The sequence below is a fragment of the Tamandua tetradactyla genome, chromosome 3, assembly GCF_023851605.1.
Source record: "Tamandua tetradactyla isolate mTamTet1 chromosome 3, mTamTet1.pri, whole genome shotgun sequence".
NCBI classification, from domain to species: Eukaryota; Metazoa; Chordata; class Mammalia; order Pilosa; family Myrmecophagidae; genus Tamandua; species Tamandua tetradactyla.
The window spans coordinates 38,682,380-38,709,234 of NC_135329.1; the positions used below are offsets into that span (position 1 = coordinate 38,682,380).

The 26,855-nt window shown below is 34.2% G+C and overlaps 1 protein-coding gene across 1 annotated transcript in view; it reads left to right on the plus strand.

Annotated features, from left to right (window-relative positions):
- CSMD1 (CUB and Sushi multiple domains 1) overlaps positions 1-26,855 on the plus strand; it is a 519,811-nt gene that overhangs the window by 474,634 nt on the left and 18,322 nt on the right. Inside the window, 8 exon segments of the mRNA XM_077151716.1 lie at positions 435-617; positions 6,821-6,997; positions 7,608-7,787; positions 10,268-10,441; positions 10,739-10,912; positions 12,877-12,950; positions 21,734-21,845; positions 23,453-23,632. Of these exon segments, the coding sequence (XP_077007831.1) occupies positions 435-617; positions 6,821-6,997; positions 7,608-7,787; positions 10,268-10,441; positions 10,739-10,912; positions 12,877-12,950; positions 21,734-21,845; positions 23,453-23,632 (1,254 nt within the window).

Consider the following 26,855-nt stretch of genomic DNA (forward strand, 5'->3'; position numbering starts at 1 on the left):
ACTGTTTTTTTTTGAATAAAGAATATTCGATGAATCAACATCTCTGGACTTCATGGAGAAAAGCCAAACCTCTCATTTAATGTTTTCCTACATGTGCCAAACACCCTAACCCCATCTCCCATTTACTGTTCACATCACTCGTGCAGTTATCGTGTCCTATATTCGCCATTCCTAGTGCTTTACTTCTGCTAAGAGAATATACTTTATTTTCATAATTGCATTTTAATAGGCTATTTTGACTTTACACAGGAAGAATTCTTATGTTCTTCCATTTTTGTGCTGAAACAAAGAAAATCTTTCTTCCAGAAAGCCAGAAGACCACCTAACCTAATCTCATGTTAAATATGTGTTTAAGCAACTTGTCCTTATTTTTAACCATAACAAACTCAATTTTAAATATACCTGACAAAATGTTATGTGTTTATGTTCAATAGGAAATAATCCTGGATTTTGTGGTGACCCAGGGACCCCAGCACATGGATCTAGGCTTGGGGATGAATTTAAGATCAAAAGCCTTCTCCGTTTTTCCTGTGAAATGGGCTATCAGTTGAGGGGCTCTCCTGAGCGAATGTGCTTACTTAATGGATCGTGGTCAGGACTGCAACCTGTGTGTGAAGGTAGGAGAATCCCTTTTAAAAAATAAATCAAGCATTAAAGGTAAAACCATGAACTCCATGCTAAAATTGCCAGTGCATGCCGTAAAAATCCTAGATATTTAGAATATTTGTACAATTAAACTTCTTTTTCATATATATAAAAGGACCACCAAAAGTCATGGCCGGTACATAGAGTTATCTTAACTGTTCAAAAATATCATACAACCCTGGTCCTTACCCTTTGAAAGTTCCTAAACTAAAATGATATTTATAATATTTTCCTGATGATAATCTATATGCTATTGTGCCAAAGTTTTATGACCGCTAAAAGAAATAGAATTAGGGCAAATATGACTGAATAGTAGTAGTAAATGTCACCTGACAGCTGTGAATTGCAAAATGATATTATTTTCAATTGAATGAAGCATATGAATATAAATTAGTAGGTTTTTTTCTTTTAACTCATACTTATTTTCGTTTCCCTCTTACCTTATAGACATTTTGCCTGATAGTAACTCTTTCTCACCAAAATCAGTGTTTTATATTCTATTATATAGTATCTGGAAGTTGTTCACGACTCTATTAATAATCTGCATTCACACTCTATCTAACATTTTCTACTCATACCATATCTGTGAAATGTTGTGCCTTATTATATTATTTTCAAAAATAAATATGAAGACTTCCACTTGTATCCATGACAGATTCATACTACTAGACTAACCCTCTTACTGAGGACAACTATATGACTGAACAAAATATAGGAAGCAGTTACCTTCAGTTTTTAAACAACAGGCAGCCCATGGCTGTGATCCTTAGGAGAAGGACAATATAGGAGGTGAAGCAGGAAGATGGAATCATTTTGACCTGGTATTCTAGAGGCTGCAGTGGAATTTGCAGAATAAGGTATCTGAAGAGAGAGCGCTGAACAGAATGGGAGGGCCCTGGAAACCTTTGTGGGCATTCACTGGGTGATTTGGCCAAGAGTTGGTCTGTATCACCTGCTGTGAGTTGAGAGCTAACCAGTGATACAAAAGGTCATGCAGTGCTGGGGGTCCAGCCCAGTCAGAGTGAAGAGTACTAACCAAGTACCTATGGCATTTGGTTGAAGCCACAGGAAGCCCATGTATTAGACGCACGTACCACTCCCTGAAATAAGGGGGCATGCTAGTACTTCATACAACCTGCCATCCACAGTGTTCAAAGACAATAAAGAAATGCTCAATATGTAAAATTCAAGATGATGTGCTATGTTAAAAGGAGAAGAACACAATAAAATATGAACCTGAGATTACCCAGATATTGAAAATAACATAAAAGGACTTTAAAGCAACTATCAAAATTTAAGTTCAAAATCTTAAACAGAATATGGATGTACATTAAATAATAGTGCTGTATTAAAGTTAAATTTCCTGGTTGTTTAAAAATTTTATGATTATAGAAGAGAATGCCTTTCTTCTTTGGAAACACTCTGAAGTATTTAAGAGTAAAGGGGCAGCATGTCTGCAACTTACTTTCAAAAATTTTAGGAAAAATACATATTTAAACAGAGGGATAGATGAAGAAACTGAGGCAATATATAAAAAATTGCTGAATCTCATAAAAGGGTATAGAAGGATGTTTTATAATATTTTTGAAAATTTTATATAGCTGCAATATATCAGAGCATAAATTTTCATCAGGAAGATAAAATAGATCCTATAGTAAAACTTCAACTTTGTTTTTCTCCTAAATTTTAGTTAAAAGCAGAATATATCTGTAGCATCTGTAATTCAGGACTTTTTGAAAAGCACTATGGTTTAAGAATGTCTTAGTTTTCTGAAGGCCTAACTTAGTTGCTGTGACAAATACTACACGACAGGCAGACCTAAAGAACAGGAATTTATTCTCTTAGATTTGGAGGCCAGAAATCCTACATCAATTTCTTGACAGGTCATGCTTTCTTTTAGAGCCTGTAGTAGTAAGATGCTATCTTCCCTTCAATTTTTGTGGTCCCTTGGCTTGCATCTCTGTCTTTCTCACATGATGTCTTCTCTCTGGCTTCTCCTACTTCTGGTTTCCACCTCCATATCTGATTTTTTAGCTTATCAGACCTTGAGCCATGTTGGATTAAGTCCTTCCCTTGTTCAATTTATCCACATCTAACCAACAACCTCATCTTCCATGGTCCTTTTTACAAAAAATAGGTTCACACCCACAGGACAGGGGTTAGGACTTGACTATGTCTTTTGAGGGGGAACATGATCAATTTTCAGCAAAGAGTTATAAGATTTAGGCTCCAGATCTGATTCTCTGTAACTATGATCACAAAATCTCGGTCTAGTTCCTAATATCCCTCTGTAAAAAGAGGGAGAGTTAGGGCTACATCATCTCTTGTATTTAATTTTATATTTAAAATATTTCCTCAAGAGTTACAATGGAGAATGGATATGGGTAAGTCAAGAACTGAAGACTTATGTAGCCTTTCTAGCAGTAAGCTGATGCTTCTTAAAACCAGAACAAAATTTTGTAATCGAAAATGCAATGTTGAACTTAATTCTTGGTCTCAAAAGTTGAACTTCCTGTAAGATGAGTGGAAACTTTATCATATTCTCAGAGAAGAAAAATGATGGCCAGTCATTTGGGACAGTACGTTCTATGTTAGGTTTACCTCAAACACTTGGGCTTTGCAAATTAAAAAGGTAGAAAAAATTAAAACTGTTGAGAATGAGTAATTTTTTCCACCGAAAGTTCGTTCTTCTGTGGCTGTAATATAATACCAGGCATTCTATTTCAACAAAGCATAAATGAGCTCATTTATTTGAATAAGAGAGTTTAATTGGATTTCACTCAGTAATATACTTAACTCCGATTATGCAAAGTATTTTAATAACATTTAGTTTTTCTAATGTAAGAAACTAAAGAGTTTCCTATAAAATCCTTAGACACTTAGACTTTAAAACTGTAAATAGAAAGAGATAAGTTGCTAAATGATGCCTTACTGAAACTATTTTTCAGATATGCCACACCCCCACAAAATTGACTACCTCCAGAGCTGCATTTTTTAAATACAGAAATCATGGGAAGTTGAGTAAACCAAAATACAATACATGTTCTAAATATATACTAAAGTGTTTATTGTATGTTAGTATACATACTATAAGCTAAAACAACAAGTGACATGTAGGACAAAAATGACTAAACTCACACAAACACGCTAAAAAATTTGAAACCTCTTTTTGGAGAATATGCAGATTTCTGGTTCTTTTTATCCCCCCTCACTTTCTGTTATAAGTACCACTCTGTGAGGAACGTGCTATTCTCTACTAAGATATAATCTAGAGGGTTATTATTGACGTTTGCATTTCAGAAAAAGTTAGCCATGACTTCATATGTTCAGTCTCCTAACCAACATCATCTCCACCTGATAAAATTACCTCTTCTGAATCTATTAAAAGCATTAGTTCCTAACAGGAAATTTCAATTAATTGTAGAAAGGAGTTAGAGTCACAAAATAAAAATCTGTAAAAAATTATTAAACCTAAAAGCATTTATATTTCTAATATATTTCTGTTCCTTTAAATTGTGTTCACTTTTGTTAGCAAGTATCTTTAAATCATAGGTTCATTAACTTAGCTTATCAAATAGATGTAGATTATGAAGTTGCTTAAATATAATTACATCATCTGGTCTTAAATACATTTGGTAATTCCTATGCCTCTTTCTTTCTAAATTTACTCAGGTGAGAGATATGTGATGATGATGATGAAAGTAACAATAGCATCATCTGTCATATATCTCCTAATTACAACTAATGTACCAGATATTTTACTAGGCATATTTCACATACATTTTCATTACGTTATTGTCTAATCTTGCAATGACTAGGAGTATATACTGTTACTATCCTCATTTACATCAAGGCCACTAAACTTAGAATTTGAATTGTTTGCTAAAAGTTTACTTATTTGTATGAATAAGAAAGATTTTAAAAGATTCAAACCCATAATATTAATAGCAGAAAGTTTTCTAATACAGCTTGCTAACTGAAAAGTATTGGTTTTTGCAAACAATAATATGTGTTCAGTCTAAGTATAATGCTACTTATTTTAAATCAAATAAAAGAAAATTATTCTTTTCCAAAAGGAATCACATTAACCTAATGTACATGAGAGAAAAAATTTTCATAAATTGAAACAAGAAAAGAAAATCAGGAAGCAGAAAATATGATGAAATTTTAAGTTCTAACTTTTTAAGAAACCTTTTTTCCTAAATTTAATTGTGCTTTGTTTTAGTTTAGTTTAGTTTGTTTTGTTTATATAGTATAATATTATAGTATTGCTATAAAACAATATGCTAATTCTATCTTATAGTTATGATTTTCATATTTATGACCATGAAAAGTGGTTCCTTTTCAGCAAAAAAAATTAAAATGTTTACCATGAATTTTACTTTAAAAATATAATATTTAAAGGGACATTCCTAATCTTAGGGTATTATTATTTATAATGCAGATTAATTTATAGTAAATTTGTCTATAAATTTATCTGAATATTTTTCACAAGTCAATTGATTAGTTTCAGCACTGGGCCATCTTAGCTGACTTTTAATAATTGCTGCATAGATTTAAATACCAAATCTAATTAGAATAAAATATAATAATATGGGCATCCTTCCCTGCTTTGTTAGGTGAAGAACTGAATCAAAGACAGTTTGAGTCTATGAAGGATTTCCATTATACATTCATATATCTGTTGCATACTAGGTGATGAATAAATGTTGTTTGCATGAGTCATTGTCTTGAATAGTCATCGTAGAAACTTTGAGCTTTAGTGAGCCTTAGATATCATCCACTTCTAGATTGGTAAATACAGCTCATCTCAAGGCCAACTAAGTTTGTGTAGAAGGCATTGGAAATTCGTATCCAGATTCATCAATGAAGAGGCTATGATTAATTAATTATGCCTGCCAGGAGCACAGATATAGAAGCATTGGCATGCAGCCTCTGTAATTACCAAACAAGATCTAGTCCAGCCTGAGGTTAAGCACATTTTTCAATGAAATGTGAAAGTTAATTCCATCAACTTCCAATATAGTGATTTTTTAACATGTTATATACATTTTACAATCTATTTAGTTCCATATTTTAAAGAATAATGTATCTTTGCTCTCAGGCCTAGATTTGAAAGCAAAGCAACTAAATAAGAGTATTTGCAAATATTTTTGTCATTCTTAGAAATGGTCTCATGATATAGTCTAGTTATTCAAATCTAGCCAGGGGTCACACTCTTTATCCTTCTGCCTATTGCACATTATTGTGAGAGGGCCACAGAGGAGAAATAGCAATGTGTATAGAAAAAAGTCAGCTAAAAAGGGCAAAAGAATAAAGTGCTATAGATTGAAATTGTCTTTGTATGTATCCAGCAGCAACAGAACTCTTTTGTTTGCTGGCTAAGGTGCATGTGAGAGAGAGACACTGAGTACAGGCAGGTTGCACTGCTCATCATTAACTGAGGCCGTGTATATGTGCCACGTCAGCACGATTATCTGGAGAGAAACATAAAGTGCAGTCATGCCAAAGTCAATTAACACAGCTGCCATTATTCTTGGTAATATTAAGGAGACCATTTTGCCAAAGGTTTTTTAAAGTATAGCCATTAAAGTTTTTCAAACATTCTTTGTTTTCCCAAATGAATTCTCCTAGAGATTTAAAACATGATCCAATATACCCAGATTTTTAAAAGCCATGGCATGGAACAAGAGGCTTCTGAGCTGGTAATATGATATAGATCTTTCTAAAAGAATCATACAAATTTCTGTTTCTAAGTATTAAAAACATATTAAATCCCAAAATAGCTGGCCTCTGAATTTTCAGTGTTTTTCTATGTCATCTTTTAGTTTGTTTTGAAATAATGCACTTTTGAAAGGGTAATATGAGTGTGGTGCAACGTGGCTTAGTGGCAGAATTCTTGGCTGCCATGCCAGAGACCTGGGATGCCCGGGACCTGTCCATGCCCCTCCCCCCCCAAAAAAGACGGGGTAATATGAAAATATACTCTTCACATCTGCAACTAATCAATAAAATAGCACCACAAGCCAAATAGGAAAATAAATATTCATAGTAATGCATCCTCTGGTCTTTTAATACACGTGTCGTGGATTACACTGATAATATTTGATCTTCTGTATTTATTGTTTAAGTAAAGCCACTCTCTTTGCGTATCATGGATTTGCTTCCCTAACAGCCGTGTCCTGTGGCAATCCTGGAACCCCTACCAATGGCATGATCGTCAGCAGCGATGGGGTCCTCTTCTCCAGCTCTGTCATCTATGCCTGCTGGGAAGGTTACAAGACCTCAGGGCTGATGACTCGGCACTGCACGGCCAATGGAACCTGGACTGGCACCGCTCCTGACTGCACAAGTTAGTAACTAACTATCATGGTACACTCAGGGTATTATAATGAAATCTATGTAATTGAGAAAAATAAGTTTGTTTTTAAGTATTTAAATTTTTTTTAATTACTAGAAGGAAATATGTGTGCTTGATATTATGGCTATGCTTATTAAATACATTTAGATTTTTCTTCTCTTCCTTATCTGTATGCTTGAAACTACGTAAAATGTCCAGTTGGACTAAAGATTGAAAATGAAACCAAAAAGGTCCGGGTTTTCTATGCTGACCACTTAGTTTATATAGAAATAAAGAAGATGTCTGATACTCTGGTCACAGCCTACATTTCTGCCTTTGACCAGCCATGGAGTGATTGCATACTAGGCCTAATGAAGGGCACTTGACAAGGAACTGTATATGACATTAGCACAATCTACTGCCAAAAGACTAGAAATAAGGGATGCTGTATGTAGCCTCCTGACAGCATGCGAGTAAAATTATCAAACAAAGGATAGTATTGTCTTAATATTTCATTGCTTAATCACTTTGAATAGCCACTCAAAGAGAATAACTTGGACAGAAACCATGATTAATTCATTTCATGATAATTTCGTTTTTCCCTGTTTTTTTTTTTGCTCAGTTATAAGTTGCGGTGATCCAGGTACACTGGCAGATGGCATCCAATTTGGGACTGATTTCACCTTCAATAAGACTGTTAGTTATCAGTGTAATCCCGGCTATTTTATGGAACCTGCCACTTCATCCACTATTCGTTGTACTAAAGACAGTACGTGGAATCAGAGCAAACCTGTCTGCAAAGGTATGTGTTATTACTGTTTTAGTCTTACTGATATATACAGAAGTCTTTATTGAATCATTCTTGTAACATTTTACGAGCATTTATATAACCTTTCTTTGTACTAGGAACTCTTATAAAAGCATTTACAAATATTGAATCACTTAATTTTCATAATGCTTTAACTCAGTTTTACATGTGGGGAAACACACAGAGAGGTTTAGTAAATGGCTCAGGATCACACAGCCAGTAATGCAGGATTTGGGATTCAAATCCAGACGTATTGATTTCTAGAGTCTTTTAATCACAAGGTTTTATTTCTCTTGGCAAACATCACTGATTATGTTGTCTTAAAGCAGAACTGATGGTGAATATAATTGTGGGTGAATATAATTATAGAGAATGGTGAATATAATTTACAATGAAGTTGGAGAGACAAGATAATCACTAAATAATGTCAGTGTACAGTAGATAGTGTTAGTGTCTTTATGTTTTGTGGTGGTTTGAATACTGAAATTGTTAATGCCACACACACCAAGAAGGCATGAAAATGTTTATTACTCACATGATGGGAATTTTCAGGGAAAGTGAAGGAATGCTTAAAACAGTCTTCCTTACATGAATGAAGCAGAAGCAATGGATTGGATCTTACAGTGATGAGGCAGGGGGGCCATCATCACTCTGAGATGGATCTTAGAGTGGATCCTAGAGTGATGGGTGAGGGTTTGTACTAGCATCAGGGATTTGCATGGTCTGAACTTCTTCCACCTCCAAGATAGAGTGCACAGATTTTCTCATTGGCTGGCTCAGGTGTGGAACAAGATGAGAAGGAAGAGAGTTGGGGTTGAAAGCTGTCAGTCTCCCTCTTTACCATATGTAGGAACAAATCAAATACTGTGCACTAGAACACTGGGAAGCCTTAATGAAGGAGATATCCTCAATGGACTCTGAAAGAAAGATTTTTTTGCACGGACCAAGTTTTTATGAGAATTAAATGAGGTGTAAGTGATCAAAAATACGATTTCCTTTTCCCTCTGTCATGGATATGTTCTTGGTTTATCCTCGTTTTCTCTTCCCACCAGTCTTTAAGTTTCTCATTTCCTTCAATTTGTCTTTATATCTGCAACTCTTAATGCCATGCCTGTTAGAGAACAAGCTCTAAATAAATGTTTATTGAAGATCATTAAGGTGTGTTGGGAGTAATTTAGTCAAATGGTTATATTGATGACAATTGTCAATAAAATGGTCTAGAACCTTGAACCTTTATATATTTATTTCCCTTTCAAATATCCACTGCCTTAATAATAAACTTCATGGCTAATGAGATCCTACCAGCTCAGATCTCTCTCTTTCTCCCTAAACTAATCTATCAGTCTCCTCCGTCCTTCACTCTGGAGAATGGTGTCTTAACTACTGTTCTTATCTTGGGACCTTGACTCTTGCTATTCCCTCTGCTTAGCACACACTTGCTTAAGATGATCACAGCATAAAAATCCTCAAGACATTTACTGAATAAATGAACAGATGGCTGGAAGGATGAGTGGCAAGAGAAAGGCCCATCTGCTGGGTGTATATGTGTGATTCTGCGTGTGCTTATGAGTTTTTCTCACAAGATTACACTCTTAAGAAAAATACCTGTGAACGTCTCTCCTACTGTTTTGTGCCAATTAAATTGGTTTTGCAAACCTCCTTCAAAGTCAAAAATTCAAGAAACTCTTAGAACTTCATTAGGATCTTCAGGATAGAAAAATTGTGGATGGTATTGTGTGGTTGTCGTTGTTGATGATGGTGATATTGTTACTAGCACACGTCTTTGTATTGCTGCTTAGTGGGAAATGTAAATAGTGAACTAACATCAAGGGGCACATCTGTACGAAATGGGTTCTTTCTCTATCGCTTATAGCCCCACATACAGAGTAAATATCAGGCCTTACGATTGTTATAAAACACTGAAAGTGATGTTTTACAGAGTCTTCTTTAACTACTTAAGTATTTGTTTTGATAATTTTCAAGCAAATAGATGAATGGGCTATGTCTCTTGAAAATTATATGCTACCTTTATACATATGGCAGAAGAAATTCTTACTGATTATATATTATAGATATCAATTCAAAAGGTTAAAACAATACACTTATGTTATATGACCAGTTGTTTATTTGTTTTCAGTAGCCATCATATAAAGACATATATTAAACAAGGATATTTCTCCCTTACTTGACCTGTGACTATTAAAAATAACACGTTCAATCCATCTTTTTTTTTACAGGGTGATGTGTTTTTATTTTACTTGGGTTTTATTTACTTGATCTAGGTTAATTAAGATGTATTGGAGAAAGGTTTTATTATTTTGATTTACTGTCTTCCACAATTCTTTTCTTAAAAAAAATTGCTACTATGTAGATGTCATTTGTAATCAGGTTAAGTTAAAATGTGAACAATGTGAAATTACGATTGTGGTAGAAGCTCTACCAAGTTTCACCTTCTTTGTTTGTTTTGGAAATAGCTGTATTGTGCAGTCAACCTCCTCCAGTGCAGTATGGAAAAGTGGAGGGAACAGATTTCCACTGGGGCGCCAGCATAAGTTACAGTTGTGTTGACGGCTACCAGCTTTCTCACTCAGCCATCCTCTCCTGTGAGGGTCGTGGAGTGTGGAAAGGGGAGATCCCACAGTGTCTGCGTAAGTTCTACAGTACAGTAGATTCTACTAATTGTCAATTTGCTGTAGGACTAATTTGTATACCCTATATTTATAATTTGAGGAAAATAGTGACATAGTACTCATACCTGAATTAAAATATGTAAAACCCCAGCTGTGACTTTGTTGCCCACTGCAGATTATTTCTTTTTCTTTTTAGTTGCATATTTGCTTATTAGTTAAACCAGTTACTTAAAGTGCTAATCTGACCCAGAGAAACATGCTAATAGCATGCTTAAATATTATCTTACGTCTCTGTCCCTTTTTAACTTTAATTAGCCGTGTTCTGTGGAGATCCTGGCACTCCTGCTGAAGGGCGACTTAATGGGAAAAGTTTCACCTATAAATCTGAAGTCTTCTTCCAATGTAAATCTCCGTTTATATTAGTGGGATCTTCAAGAAGAATTTGCCAAGCTGATGGCATGTGGAGTGGCATACAACCCACCTGTATTGGTAATTATTATAATCCAGACTCAGAAGCTGTTTTGTGATAAGGACATTTCATTGCAAAATCTGCTTATTTGTGTCTATGTGGATAATGTCCCCATAGATAATTTTCTGTGGAAGGTAACATTCCTGATATTAATGTAACTGTTCATCAGTTCAATTGATTTGAAGACTCTTTTAAATAGTGTGAACCAAGTTTAAAGACTAGAAATTCTGCTAAAATAATAGCTACCAGACTTTGTTCACTTTACTGTTTTTCCAACACCTGTCTTAAATGGCAATTGCATTAATTAGGGGAAAGATACCTGTGTTCTTGGAAACACCCATCACCAAAGAAATAGCCTAGCCTGTGCTTTTACTGCCTTCCCTTAAATACCAGTCTTTCATTTAGAAGGTCTCACCAAACTAGCTGCTCTGCTAGCAATGGTAAAAAGAGCTACATTGGGGGCGGGCCGTGGTGGCTCAGCGGGCAAGGTGCTTGCCTGCTATGCCGGAGGACCTCGGTTCGATTCCCGGCCCCAGCCCATGTAACAAAAACGGAGAAACAGAATACAATAAAACAAGAAAATGTTTAAAAATGTTTCCCTTTCTTCCTTCCTTCCTTCCTTCTCTCTGTCTTTCCTTTAAAAAAAAAAAAAAAAAAAAAGAGCTACATTGGGCACTAACTTTCTGTGTATCTTAGCATACAGGAATGAAATGTGCAAGTCAGATGACACTTTATATATGACCTACATACTTCATTTTTAAGCTAAAACTCTGCATCATGGAGAGGGTTCAGATTGAAATTATATTTGCCCAAAGTCCCACTACTAGTAGCACAGACGCCAGAACTCTAATTCTCCACCTAGTGCTTTTCTCTTCACACCTCACTGCTGCAAACTGAAGTTTTATGGCAGCTTTATTTTGTTCACACTATTTCACAGAGCAGAAGAATTGGTGGCGGTCTGCATATTTGCAGTAAGCAATTAATGGTTTATAGTCTTGGTTATTTTCTCAGACATTGAAAGCTATCTCCTTAAAAATAAGAGAATAAGAAATAATTTAATCAAAGCATTATATATTTTTTCTAATTATAGAACTATTTATTTCCATATCATTTTAATTAAGCTACATGGTGGCTTTCTTTTTATTACAAAATTCTTTCTTCCCCTCTGGTAGGTTAATGTGCTTGAAAACAAATTTTTGTAAGTTATGCATTTTTTTTCTACTAACAGTTGCAGAGCCACAAGTGTGAAACTGAAATGTCTCTCAATTCTCATGTCTTGTATTTTTGAAAAATGTTACATGTGGGTTTACCATATGCTTCAGCTTTTTTGTGTGTGTGTGGGGAAGGGGTACATGGTCCAGAAATCAAACTCAGGTATCTCGCATGGCAGACGAGCATTCTACCACTGAACCATCCATGCACACAAACCATGTGCTTCAGTTTTGATGCATTAAATCTGTCTCATTTAAAAGTCTTGCAAAGGGGCAGTGAGAGAGTTGTTCAGTGGCAGAATCCTCGCCTGCCATGCAGGAGACCCAGGTTTGATACCCGGACCATACAACAACCCCTCCCCCCCAAAAAAAAGTCTCGAATAAAAATAATGCAAGAACTTTGGAATAATGTAATGGATTACCAAATGAGATGGCCATTAAATGAATCCTTAGAAACAAAAGGACAGTAATAGATGGTTATCAAAGGTTGTACATTATTGTTGGAAAATAGGTCAGTAGAGAAAAATTAAACCAGATGATGGAGAACATTGGTGAATTTCTATCATCAAATGCAGAGTAAAGTCTTATAAATTACTAAAAACTGATACTAAAGAAAAAGAAGATAAAAATTGTAATTTTTTAAGTTTCTTGAAAAATATCTTACACATTTGCCAATTTTCTCAAATTTATAAGACATAGTAAAAATGTTAGCATTCCCGTAATAACTGTATCTGCTTGTCTTTTTTTTCTCCCCCCTTAATTCTGAATTTCAGATCCTGCTCATAACACCTGTCCAGATCCTGGTACCCCACATTTTGGAATACAAAACAGCTCTAGAGGATATGAGGTATTAAATTTTTATTTTTATGTTTTTCTGTAAATATAAAATGCAATTGATACTCAAATATGCAAATTCTTGTATATCATCCCTTATTCATGTCATTTGCCCAAATAGCACATATTCAAAGAGGATTTTTACATGGGATTTCAATTGTCAAAAGCAGGACAACTATGTATATTTGGGTTCATAGCGTAGCGACTGCTACATTGATTTCTCTTTAAAAATATATAGTTCTATATTGTTTGCCTGCTGAAATAACATGGCAATCCTCAGAAGAGGTGACTTGTCATTGAGTAGTTGCATGTAAAAGACCCCATTTGGAGACTTGATATGATGAAGAAATAATATTAATTTCTAGATATGTAAACCTAAGTAGAAAATGTGTTCAAGCCCCTTAGGCTAAATTTGTTCTCTATATGATCTGTTAAAACTGTGTGAATTTTTAGCATACTGTATGCCACTTTTGAATATGTTTTTGACTTAATAAAAAGTACGTTAACACTTTAGAATTTAGTATTGAAAGACTATCTAAAAATGGAAGGTAATGAACCTTGAGATAAAATGGATTAACCATCTTAACCAGTTGACTTAATGGCCCATTGATTATATAACTCTGGAAGCCAATGTTAAATCTTCATACTACTTTCAAGTTAGAAAACCCATGAGTTGAGAGAAAAAATCTTTTGCCTCAACTGTCTCCTGCCACCTTTCATGAAAGCTAAAGTAGTCCCATTTACTGGCTTTTACATGCATCAGCTACTTTCTTTTTTTTTTCCACATAAAAAAAAGTCAAATGAAACCTTTTTATTTGAAAATAGTACACACCTACACAATGATTTACAGAGAATAACTAGAATTTAAAAGTTATTTACAAAAATTTTATTAGAAAATAATTTAACAATACCTGGCACCTGAAAATATGGACCAAAACACTAACCATTTTTTTCTCTAAAGCCATGGATTTTTGGTAATCCAATTAAAACTAAACATACTGGGAGTATATCCTCAGAAATTTATATTTAAGCCTTGAGTTTAAAATCTGGGACACAAACATTTGTGAGCAGCAGTGTAACCATATTGATATTATCGCTATTGTACATTGGAGTCCAGGTTCCTGGCCTAGGGAACTCTGAACTAGGGTCCGTGGAGCCCAACAGTTTTTTTTTTTTATACTTGTATCTTTTTTAAAATTTAATTTATTTTATATTATCAAACTAAAACAACATATAAACATGGACATTCTTAACATACAAACATTCCATGTATGGTGTACAATCAATGGTTCACTACATCATCACATAGTAGTATATTCATCACCGTGATCATTTTTAAAAATATTTGCATCACTCCAGAAAAAGTGATAAAAAGAAAAAAACTCACGCACACTATACCCTTACCACTCCCTTTCATTGACCACTGGTATTTCCATCTACTCAATAGATTTTAACCTTTTTCCCTCTATTTTTATTCTATACTCCTTACCATTCCCTTTTATTGTTCATTAATATTTCAATCTGTTCGATTTATTTTAACATTTGTTCTCCCTATTATTTATTTATTTTTAATCCATATTTTTTACTCATCTGTCAATATCGTAGATAAAAGGAACATTAGACACAAGGTTTTCACAATCACGTAATCACATTGTGAAAGCTATACCATTATACAATCATCTTCAAGACACATGGCTACTAGAACACAGCTCTACAATTTCAGGCATTTCTCTCTAGCCTCTCTAATACACCTTAAACAAAAAAGGGGATATGTATAAAATGTGTAAGAATAACCTCCGGGATAACCTCTCAACTCTGTTTGAAATCTCTCAGCCATTGACACTTTATTTTGTCTCATTTCTCTCTTATCCCTTTCAGTCGAGAAGGTTTTCTGAATCCCTTGATTCAGAGTCCCAACTCATTCTAGGATTTCTGTCCCACATTGCCAGGGAGATTTACACCCCTGGGAATCATGTCCCACATAGAGAGGGGGAGGGTAGTGAGTTTGCTTGCCATTTGGCTGAGAGAGAGATAGGCCACATCTGAGCAACAGAAGAGGTTCTCTGTGGGTAATTATTAGGCCTAATTGTAATTAGCCTTGGTCTATCATTTGTGGGGATAAGTTTCATATAACATACTTCAAGATTGAGGGCTCAGCCTATTGATTTTGTGATTCCCCACTGCTTGTGAGAATATCAGGAATTCTCCAAATAAGGAAGCTGAATTTTCCCCCTGTTTCCCCATTCCCCCAAGGGGACTTTGAAAATACTTTTTTATTCACTGTTCAAATCACTCTGGGATTTATCAGGGCATCACTTTGGACAAACCTACAAAACATCATGCCCTATTAAAGGTTCCATGTACTTATGGTGTTCAATTAAACTGTCCATATAAGTTATATTAGGAAATTAGTAGAAAAGACTACTATATATTAGTCTTACACATAAGTTAAAGTTTTAAAATATGAATTACCATCTACTTTCAACACCCAGCAATATTGGCATTCCTTTGTTCTTCCTCATACAAAAAGATTTTTTAATTTGTACATTTAGTCACTATCATTGTGCACTCTAGGCATTCCTACTGTTCTAGTTTGCTAGCTGCCAGAATGCAATACACCAGGAATGGAATGGCTTCTAAAAAGGGTAATTTAATAAGTTCCTAATTTATGGTTCTAAGGCCAAGAAAATGTCCCAATTAAAACAAGTCTATAGAAATGTCCAATCTAAGGCATCCATCCAGGGAAAGATACCTTGGTTCAAGAAGGCCAATGAAGTTCAGGGTCTCTCTCTCAAGTGGGAAGGCACATGGTGAACACAGTCACGGTTTCTCGTTCAACTGGAAGGGCACATGGCAAACACAATGTCATCCGCTAGTTTTCTCTCCTGGCTTCCCGTTTCATGAAACTCCCCAGGAGGCATTTTCCTTCTTCATCTCCAAGGGTCACTGGCTTGTGGACTCTCTGCTTTGTGGTGCTGCTCTCTCTGAATCTCTTATTCTCCAAAATGTTTCCTCTTTCATAGGACACCAATAAACCAATCAAGACCCATCCAAATGGGTGGAGACATGTCATCACCTAATCCAGTTTAACAACCACTTTTGACTAAATCACATCATCCAGAGAGATGATCTGATTACAGTTCCAAACATACAGCATTGAATAGGGATTATTCTGCCTTTATGAAGTGGGATTTTGATTAAAACATGGCTTTTCTAGGAGGCATACTTCCTTTAAAACCAGCACACCTAGATTATACCATCTCAGTCTTTATTGTCTATCTTTCCTTCTGGTTTCATTTGTGCCGCCAGGCACCCCCCCCCCCCATCATTCTCACATTCCATCATTCAGTGTACTAGCATAATAATGCTACGATTAGGTAGTATTGTGCTATCCATTTCTGAATTTCTGCAATCAGTTCTGTTGTGCAATCTGTATACCTTCAGCTCCAATCACCCAAAATCTACCCTATTTCTATCTCTTGATGGCCTCTGTTCTTAACTGAATTTCTCCAAGTTCATTCATTACTGTTGGTTCATATCAGTGAGACCATACAGTATTTGTCCTTCTGTTTCTGGCTAATCTCACTCAGCATAATGTCCTCAAGTCCATCCATATTGTTACATGCTTCATGACTTTATTCTTTATTATTTACTCCTACAGTTGTGTAATATTCCATTGTATTTACATACCAAACTTGTTTAGCCACTTGTCTGTTGATGGATATTTGAGCTGTTTCCATCTCTTGGCAATTGTAAATAATGCTGCTATATACATTGGGATGCAAATGTCCATTTGTGTTCTTGCCCTCATGTCTGGTTTGCACCAGTACTGTACTGTTTTGACGACTGTAACTTCATAATATGCCTTAAAGTCAGGTAGTGTGAGACCTTTGACTTCAGTTTTCTTTCTCAGGGTATTTTTAGCTATTCGGGGCACAGTACCCTTCCAGATAAACTTGGTTATTGGTTTTTCTACTTTTGAAAAGTAAGTTTTTAGAAGTTTAATTGGTATTGTATTGAATCTATAAATCAATTTAGATAGAATTGACATCTTAACAATATTTGGTCTTCCAATCGAAGAACACAGTATGCCCTTCCACTAATTTAGGTCTTCTGTGATTTCTTTTAGCAATTTCTTGTAGTTTTCTTTGTACAGGTCTTTTGTATCCTTAGTTAAATTTATTCCTAAATATTTTATTGTTTTGGTTGCAATTGTAAATGCGATTTTCTTTTCTTGATTTCCCCCTCAGAGTGTTCATTACTAGTGCATAGAAACGCTACAGATTTTTGAGTGTTGACCTTGTGACCTGCCACTTTGCTGTACTCATTTATTAACTGTAGCAATTTTGTTGTGGCTTTTTCAGGGTTTTCAACATATAGTATCATATCATCTGCAAGCAGTGAGAGTTTTACTTCTTCCTTTCCAATTTTGATGCCTTATATATTTTTTTTCTTGTCTAATTGCTCTGGCTAGAACTTCCAACACAATGTTGAATAACATTGGTAACAGTGGACATCCTTGTCTTGTTCCTGATCTTAGGGGGAATGTTTTCAGTTTTTCCCCATTGAAGATGATGCTAGCTGTGGGTTTTTCATACATTCCCTTTATCATGTTCTATTCCATTACTTTGAAGTTTTTTCAACAAGAAAGAACATTGAATTTTGTCAAATGCCTTTTCTGCATCAGTCGATATGATCATGTTTTTTTTTCTGCTTTGATTTGTTGATATGGTGTATTACATTAATTGACTTTCTTATGTTGAACCATCCTTGCATATCTGGAATGAATCCTACTTAGTCATGGTGTATAATTCTTTTAATGCGCTGCTGGATTTGATTTGTAAGAATTTTGTTGAGGATTTTTTCATCTATGTTCATTAGAGAGATTGTTCTGTAATTTTCTTTTCTTGCAGTATCTTTGTCTGGCTGTGGTATGGGGGTGATGTTGGCTTCATAGAATGAGTTAGGTAGCCTTCCCTCCTCTTCACATTTTTTTGTAGAGTTTGAGCAGGATTGGTACTAATTCTTTCTTGAATGTTGGGTAGAATTCACATGTGAAGCCATCTGGTCCTGGACTTTTCTTTTTTGGGAGCTTCTTAATGACTAATTTGATTTATTTACTTGTGATTGGTTTGAGGAGGTCATCTATTTCTTCTCAAGTCAATGTTGGCTCTTCCTGCCTTACTAGAAATTTGTCCATTTCATCTACATTGTCTAGTTTATTAGCATAAAGTTGTTCTTAGTATCCTCTCATCACCTCCTTTGTTTCTTTGGGGTCAGTAGTTATGTCTCCTCTTTCATTTTTTAATTTGTTTAATTTGCATCCTCTCTCTTCTTCTTTTTGTCAACCTTGCTAAGGGTCCATCAATTTTATTGATTTTCCCATAGACCAACTTCTGGTTTTGTTGATTTTCTCGATTGTTTTCATGTTCCCAATTTCATTTATTTCTGCCCTAATCTTCATTATTTCTTTCCTTTTGCTTGCTTTGGGGTTAGCTTGTTGTTTTTTCTCTAATTCTTCCAAGTGAACAATTAATTCTTCAATTTTTGCTCTCTTTTCTTTTTTTGTATAGGCATTTAGGGCAATAAATTTCCCTCAGCACTGCCTTTGCTGCATCCCATAAATTTTGATATATTGTGTTTTCATTTTCATTTGCCTTTAGATATTTATTAATTTCTCTTGTAATTTCTTCCTTGACCCACTGATTGTTTAAGAGTGTGTTGTTGAGCCTCCATATATTTGTGAATTTTCTGGCCCTTTGTGCATTATTGATTTCCGATTTCATTCCTTTATGAAATGAGAAAATGTTTTGTATAATTTCAATCTTTTTTAAATTTATTGAGACTTGCTTTGTGACTCAGCATCTGGTCTATCCTTGAGAATGATCCATGAGCACTTGAGAATAAGGTGTTTCCTGCTGTTGTGAGGTGTAATGTTCTATATATGTCAGTTAAGTCTAGTTCATTTATTATATTATTCAAATTTTCTATTTCTTTATTGATCCTCTGTCTAGATGTTCTGTCCATTGATGAGAGTGGGGAATTGAAGTTTCTAACTATTATGGTAGATGTGTCTATTTCTCTTTTCAGTGTTTTCAATGTTTGCCTCATGCATTTTAGAACACTCTGGCTCAGTGCATAAATATTTATGATTGTTATATCTTCTTGTTGAATGCTTCCTTTTGTTGATACATTGTATCAATAAATACAATGTCTCTTTTAATTGCTTTACATTTGAAGTCTAATTTGTTGGATATTAGTATAGTTACTCCTGCTCTTTTCTGATTGATGTTTGCGTTAAGTATCTTTTCCCAACCTTTCACTTTCATCCTTGAATCTAAAATGCATCTCCTGTAGACAGCATACAGATGGGTCCTGTTTTTTAATCCATTCTGCCAGTCTGCGTCTCTTAATTCATGAGTTTAATCCATAAACATTTATTATTGTTACTGTAAGGGTAGTACTTTCCTCTACCATTTTGTCTTTGGATTTTATGTGTTAACTCAAATTTTTCTTCTTTTTACCTTTACTCATAGTCTTCATTTCTACACTCTTCTCCACACCTATCACTACTGTCTTTCCTTATCTGTCTCTAGTGCTCCCTTTAGTATTTCTTGCAGAGCTGGTGTCTTGGTCACAAATTTTATCAGTGGTTTTTTTTGTCTGAAAATGTTTTAATTTCCCCTCTCATTTTTGAAGGACAGTTTTGCTGGATACAGAATTCTTGGTTGACAGTTTTTCTCTTTTAGTATCTTAAATATATCATGCCACTGTCTTCTTGCCTCCATGGTTTCTGCTGAGAAATCTACACATAGTCTTATTGGGCTTCCCTTGTATGTGATGGATTGCTTTTCTCTTGCTACTTTCAAAATTCTTTCTTTCTCTTTGACAACTGATAATCTGATTAGTAAGTGTTTTGGAATACATCTATTTGGATCCATTCTGTTTGGGGTACACTTCACTTCTTGGATCTGCAATTTTAAGTTTTTCATAAGAGTTGGAAATTTTCAGTGATAATTTCCTCCATTAGTTTTTCTCCTCCTTTTCACTTCTCCTTTTGGGACACCCACAACACATATATTTATGTGTTTCATGTTGTCATTCAATTTCCTGAGCCTCTGCTCATATTTTTCCATTTTTTCCCTATAATTTATTTTGCTTGTTGCATTTCAGATGTCCCATCCTCCAGTTCACTAATTCCAGGTCCTATGTGCCCCCTCCTTTCCTTCAGGGCCCAGACCTTTTCAAGTATTTTATGCTGTTCAATCTGAAAAGCCTTTTTTTTTTTTTCTTTTTCGCCAGATCTGCCCCCTCTGTGCTGGGGCAAAAACTGGCAACCTCAGCTTTTACTGGAGGTTCAGCTGAGCTGGGGGTCTATTTTTAGTAGTCAAAATTTGTTAATTAATTCCACAATTGAAGTTTCGTTGTGCTCAGCCCCTTGCTGTTAGTAAACTGCTTTTCCTTTCCCCTGTGGGAAGCAGCCTGTGAGGGAGGAACACCAGCCTCCATGGCTTGGGAGACGCACGGATCTGGGTGGGATCACAGCCAGTCCAGTTTGTCCAGTGTGGACAAATGCTGTGTGTTCGGTCACTGATATGGCCCCAACAATTGTTCTGTACTGTACCTGACTATTTACTAGCTGTTTTGGAGGATGAACTAAATTCCACACCTCGCTAAGCCACCATCTTGGATCCCCTCCCATTGGCTACTTTCTAATAGCTCTTTTTTAATTTCTGCAATGGAAATTTTCACAGGTATCTGGAAGGTTAAATCCAACCATTATATTTTAGGTCCCAATTCTCAGAGCAAATATCAAGATGTGCATACAAATCTTTGGACTCCCTGTTGGTATAGGTGGTTTCATAATTTAAGTCTTATGAACAGTCTTAGACCCGAGTAAAAGTGCAATTTGTACACAGCTGACTTCTAGACCTAGAGTACTTTTCTGTGAAATGTTTCCCCTTTTCTCTTTTCTGTCCCTTCATTTCCTGGTTCTCTTATTTCAAACTTAGGTGATCATGAAAGATCTTTGGTGCCCCTCAATACGTGTCCAGAACACCTTCTCTAAAAAACACTCACTGTTCATTGGGAATCGTCCTTCCCAGGCACTTCCAGTTCAATTAGAAAGATAGATAAACAGGCAACTCTAGTATGTTGTAGTAAGTGACATGATCAACATTTGAAGAAAGCAATGTATGATTTCTTCTTAGAAGATCAGGGAAGTATGCTCAGAGGAAATGAAGTTTAAGTAAAGAACTGAGAATTAAATGGGAGTTAGCCTTGTAAATTTCTAGTGAGAAAGATGTCCTAGGCATTCAGATAACAATAAATGTTTATATTTGAAGCATTAGAAGTTCAGGTTGATTTTGATAGCTTCTCATAGAGGGAAAGATTGGCCAGTCCCCTAAACATATTAAAAAGAAATCATTTGCTAATTAATACCAATTGATTAAAATATGACTAGCAGAAAAAATGAAAAAGGAAATAATAATGATTACAAACAATCTTTTTTTAAGAAATTATGAACTGGAGAGGGAAAAAAGCAAAAATTAAAGAGGTAAGGCATTCATTGTCCAAATAATCTCCTAAGTTATTAGAGTTTGCTAGATCTAAGATTTTACATTATGTATTGTGTTATCTATATTGTACATAATGCTTTAACTTAGATGTATATATCGATTCATGTAATAGTTGGTATTAAAATTAAAATTACTGAGATAATTTTACTCTGGAATCTGTTTTCAAGCATTATTAGGTTTTATTGATTTGATTTCTTTATTGGATTTTCCTCTCGAGGTTGGAAGCACAGTGTTCTTCAGGTGCAGAAAAGGTTACCATATTCAAGGTTCTACAACCCGTACTTGCCTTGCAAATTTAACGTGGAGTGGAATACAAACTGAATGCATATGTAAGTGTGATTTCTTCCACTGCAGTCAGCAACAACTTATTTATTGTTGAATATATAGCAAGCTTTACCTTCAAGAGACATAGTGAGGAACTGATTTAGTTTTTGTTTGTTTAATTCCTGAAAGCAGTGGTTCTCTGAGTTTGATTTCCTACAACAAGCAACATCAGCAGCACTTGCAAATTTTGTAGCAATACAAATTCTTGAGTCCCATCGCACACCTACTAATTCAGACACCTGGGTGAGGTTGAGTAATGGGAAGAAATGTTTTCACAAGCCCTCCAGTTGATACTGATACATGCAAGTCTGAGAACTTTGCCATAAACCAAAGATAAATGAAAAATGTTATATTTAATGTTCATAGAGCGACAACTTATTTATTCATGCTATTATTATTATAGGATGCTTATACCAGATTATTAAAGAGGAGCTAAACTGGATTACATATAGCATGTCAGAGTATAAGTAGAAATGTTATTGTTATTCTTGCTATACTTTAGGAGTATATATGGATTGATAACTCAATAATTCAAAAGCTACTTATGGCTTGAATTTTATTTTATAATTTAATCACAAGAATTAGAAGAAATACATGAATGATTAGATAAAATATTTTATCCCTTGTCAATTTATTGAAATATAATGTCTAACCTTATGTCAAGCTATCATCACTTTTCTGAATTTTTACTCGAATTCTATGCATAGATATTATATACATATGTATGTGTATATGTGTATATACATGCACACACACAAACATACACACACGTGGAGCTTGCTAATATCAGGTCTTCGTTATGTTGAAAGTTTGCTAGAGCACTAAATATTGACAGCACTTAAAGCTTTTGCATTCATAATTTCAAGACTGCAAAAATATTTTAAACAACTTTTTAAGAATGTTATCTTTTCAATTAATTGAGACATATGTTAACTTCATAAAGAAAGTTGTTTGAAATATGGAATAAATATTATCTCATTTGCATCTAATTTTATTTTTAAAACAAATAAGAATTCTTATTATTTCAATTGGATTTCTAAGCAAACATCAAAATTCTTATCCAAAATTTTTCGTTTAATTGATCAATAAATTTTCTAGTCACCACAAGATAAACATCACAGCATATTTCTGAATATGTGCTAGTCTGCGTATTTTTAGTTTATAAGACTAGTCTTTTAAAGAAATTCAACGTATTTATTTTAATAGTTAATCAGAAGTAATATGTTTATTTCAGAGTTGTCATCTCCTCTCTAAGTAATCCATACACATAATTTTATCTATCTATATGTGTATATCACACATACATATATACAAACACATATTTCATATTTATGTAAGTATGTATATATAGGAAGAGAGAGAGACTGAGAAAGAGGGAAAGGAGGAGAGAGAGAGAGAAATGGAAAATAGCAAGTCTTCTTTATGTTGAATGTTGCAGAAGTATGGCTAGTGGGTAAAACTTAAAGTCAGCTGTATTCAAAATTTTAACATTGTGAATTAATTTCATGATTTTCAAATTCCTTTACTCTGTTTCTTCAATTTCTTTAGACACATACATTAACTTTATAATGAACAATTTCCGTGGTTTCTAATGGAATAAATGCCATTTCAGCTCATGCCTGCAGACAGCCAGAAACTCCAGCCCATGCAGATGTGAGAGCAATAGATCTTCCAACTTTTGGTTACACCTTAGTGTATACCTGCCATCCAGGATTTTTCCTTGCGGGTGGATCTGAACACAGAACATGCAAAGCAGATATGAAATGGACAGGGAAATCACCTGTTTGTAAAAGTAAGTCACCTATAAAGGAGTGAAAAATATATTCCTAGAGAGCAAAGCAGAAGTATCAACTGCCCATCAGGCTAGTTTCCAGGTTTAAGAATGATAAGTAAATAGCATTGTGGAAGTGATGTTAGTTATTCTGCTATATCCATACTTACTGTGTGTACGTGTGTGTGAATGTGTGTGTAGTAAGTGCTTGGCACTATGGAAACATATACTAAATAGTTACACATATTTTATTATTTACTAATCACATTTTAAGCCAAAAAGAAAAACTATCTGGTTGAAGAAAATCATTCTGAGTTAAAAGGAAAATAATGTACAATATAATTTCATTAAGAAATGGTTTTCTTAAAAATGAGAATGAACAAACATCACCACGTACTCGAAAATATATCAAGTTACCTTCCTTCAATTTTATGTTTAAGATCCCTCAAGCTGTTTGGTGGTGGAATTTGAGTTTATGTGTTCCTAATATTGGTTTAACTTAAGAAGTTACAAAAATAAATGGCATGAAATTGATGCAGGAATTACTGGCAAATTTGTGTGTTTACAAGTAAGAGTGATAACTGGCTCCTATTTAAAGACAGCTAATTTTTCACTAAGTTTTTTGCTTAATATAGATTATACATACATTGAGTACTAAATAACAGAAACAAAAATTATGTAGTTTAATAAAATCAGTGACTTTAGTTTTATGCTCCTGGAGTCTATTTATAGTACTCAAGTTAGGAATTTTTAAGAGATGTATGTTTCCTTTGTCCTTCCCTGTTAGAAAGAGAATACAAACTTTAAAAAAATAACTTGCAGTTTGATATAAAAGTATAAAGGCTAAGGGATTATGAGTTAAAGCTAACTTGATAGACCAAATTAAACAGTCTACAAGGGAAATAAATTGCTGTTCTTCAGTGTTAAATTCATTGACTTGGGTGGGAGGTTGGAAAATTAAGAGAGATTATGAAATCTTAGTTATTCTGTATATTTTATTTGGGGCAGTATCTCCTTAATCAGTTGTCAGGAAACTAATATAAACCACCCTCATTTACAAGGCTCTCTGTTGTAGCACTCTAGATGGGAATACTACCTGTTAGATTTGCATTTATTTTCACCCTTATACTCAATATCCCTGCATATACAAAGGATATTCTGTGAATATTTGGGCTTACAATGTATATGTATAAGATATTCATTATTTTGTACATTTAGAAAATCTGAAGAAGAGAAAATTGCTTCAATTTGACGTTTTCAACATTATTAAAAAATTAATGCTTTTGAAAAATGATAATTTGTCTTTTTACTTGTAGGTAAAGGAGTGAGAGAAGTTAATGAAACAGTTACTAAAACTCCAGGTTTGTATACCAGAACAGTTATAGATTTAAATCAAAGTCATTTGTTCTCTACGATACTCTGTACAGTGAGCAATTTTTAACATTTAAATTTCGTATTCCATTATTCCATGAAAAAGTTAATGCTTCAATTTTTAAAACTCCAGACCTATACAGATTTCTATTCTTTCACATTGGTAGCTTGTTGATGGAATGCCAGTACATTACTTTAAAGGAAACCTTTGGTGTTGTCAGTCACTGTTTCATTAAAAGTTGCCTTAGGCAGTTTGTAGACAGAAATGGGCATAAACTATTGATAATACAATGTGACATAATGGAGAGCCTTATAAAGAGGGTTGCAATTCCTTCCTCCAAATAAGGGTGCTAAAGTAAATGAGGCAAGTTAAATAATAGATTTGACACCATAAATTGTCATAATGAATGATTCAAATGCAAAGCCCCATTTTTACTTCAAGTATTCAGATGATTTAGGCATCCTCTGCCATCTAAAATGTTAATAATAGCTTTTTTTTTTTTTTTTTGGTATGTGCCCTCTTGCTAAGTGCATTATATAGCAAGTAAGAAAAATACACTCCTATTCCCTAAGAAAAGTCGTTCCTTCAAGTCATCTTGTATCTGTGTAATAAATTAAGTATTGTTTAAATAAGGAAATGTATCCTCAATAAAATATTGAGTCAAGCTTTTTATTTTATTTTATTTTATTTTTACCCAGAAACAGAAAAACTTTATAAATATTTAAGGTCACCCTACTAGTGTTTTCCTTACCCATGTTTAAGTACTGGTTTCTTGAGCATAACCTCTAACTCTGATAGGTTCTATTCTACAATCAAGTATGTAAACAGTAGCCATCATGCTGTAAGTCAGAATGTTATTACACATTTAATTCTTAGACAATGCGAAATGTAATGACATGATTAGAGAGAGGAATTTCTCCAGTGTGAACCGTGAAGTATAAAAATAGTTTTAAATTTTTTTGGACCTCTTTACTTAAATATTACCTAAAGATCAAAAGTACAACTCAATATTCCTTTTCCAGGCATCACTTTTTTCAATGAAAGGAAAAACAATCTTTTTTACTGCATGCTTTTTTTAAAATTTTCATTTAAGCTATTGAAGTATCTGAATAATCTATTTCCAGGTGCAGACACTATTATCAATATCCCTTTCCTCATTCTTTCTGCAGAGAAGGGCTAATTAAATAATCTTTATCAAGGTGAACATTCTAACCCTTATAACTATTTGGCTGTTGAATTACACTGCAAGATATCAGCAACAAGTCAAATGACAAAGACACAAAAAGATTATCTCTGATACATTGTTGATGGTTATATTTGAATACAAGCAAGTCGTTTCTATAAACTGATATAACACACTCTGCCCATTCTGTCAGGATCCAATCCTATTACACCCCAAAAACGAATAACTCAGGAGAACAGCTTAAATGAATCCATTAATATCTTCAATGGAGTATATAAATTTAAATTAGGTAAAACAATCTTGACATTATTTTAAAGTTTAATAATTTTAGAAAAGAAAAGAATAATTTTGAGGTTGCTGGCTATAACTTAGGATATCTATAATTCTGCTAGAAATGTTTAATGTCATTACTTGTAAGCAAATGTGTTGGTTCCTGTATTGATATCTACTTTTTAACTTAATAATTATCATTATTATTATTAAGAAGTTTTGTGTACTCAAAGCCATAAGAAACTTTCCATTCTGTTCATCTTCACCTAACCCTTATGTTATAAGGCTAACTTTTGTAGATTTAGCATGTCTAAGAAGACAGGAAGATGGCACATTGGACTGAAGAAGAAAAGCATAAATACAGGAACAGAACACTTTTGTCCTTATTATTTGTGACTATAACTGGATAGGCAAAAAAT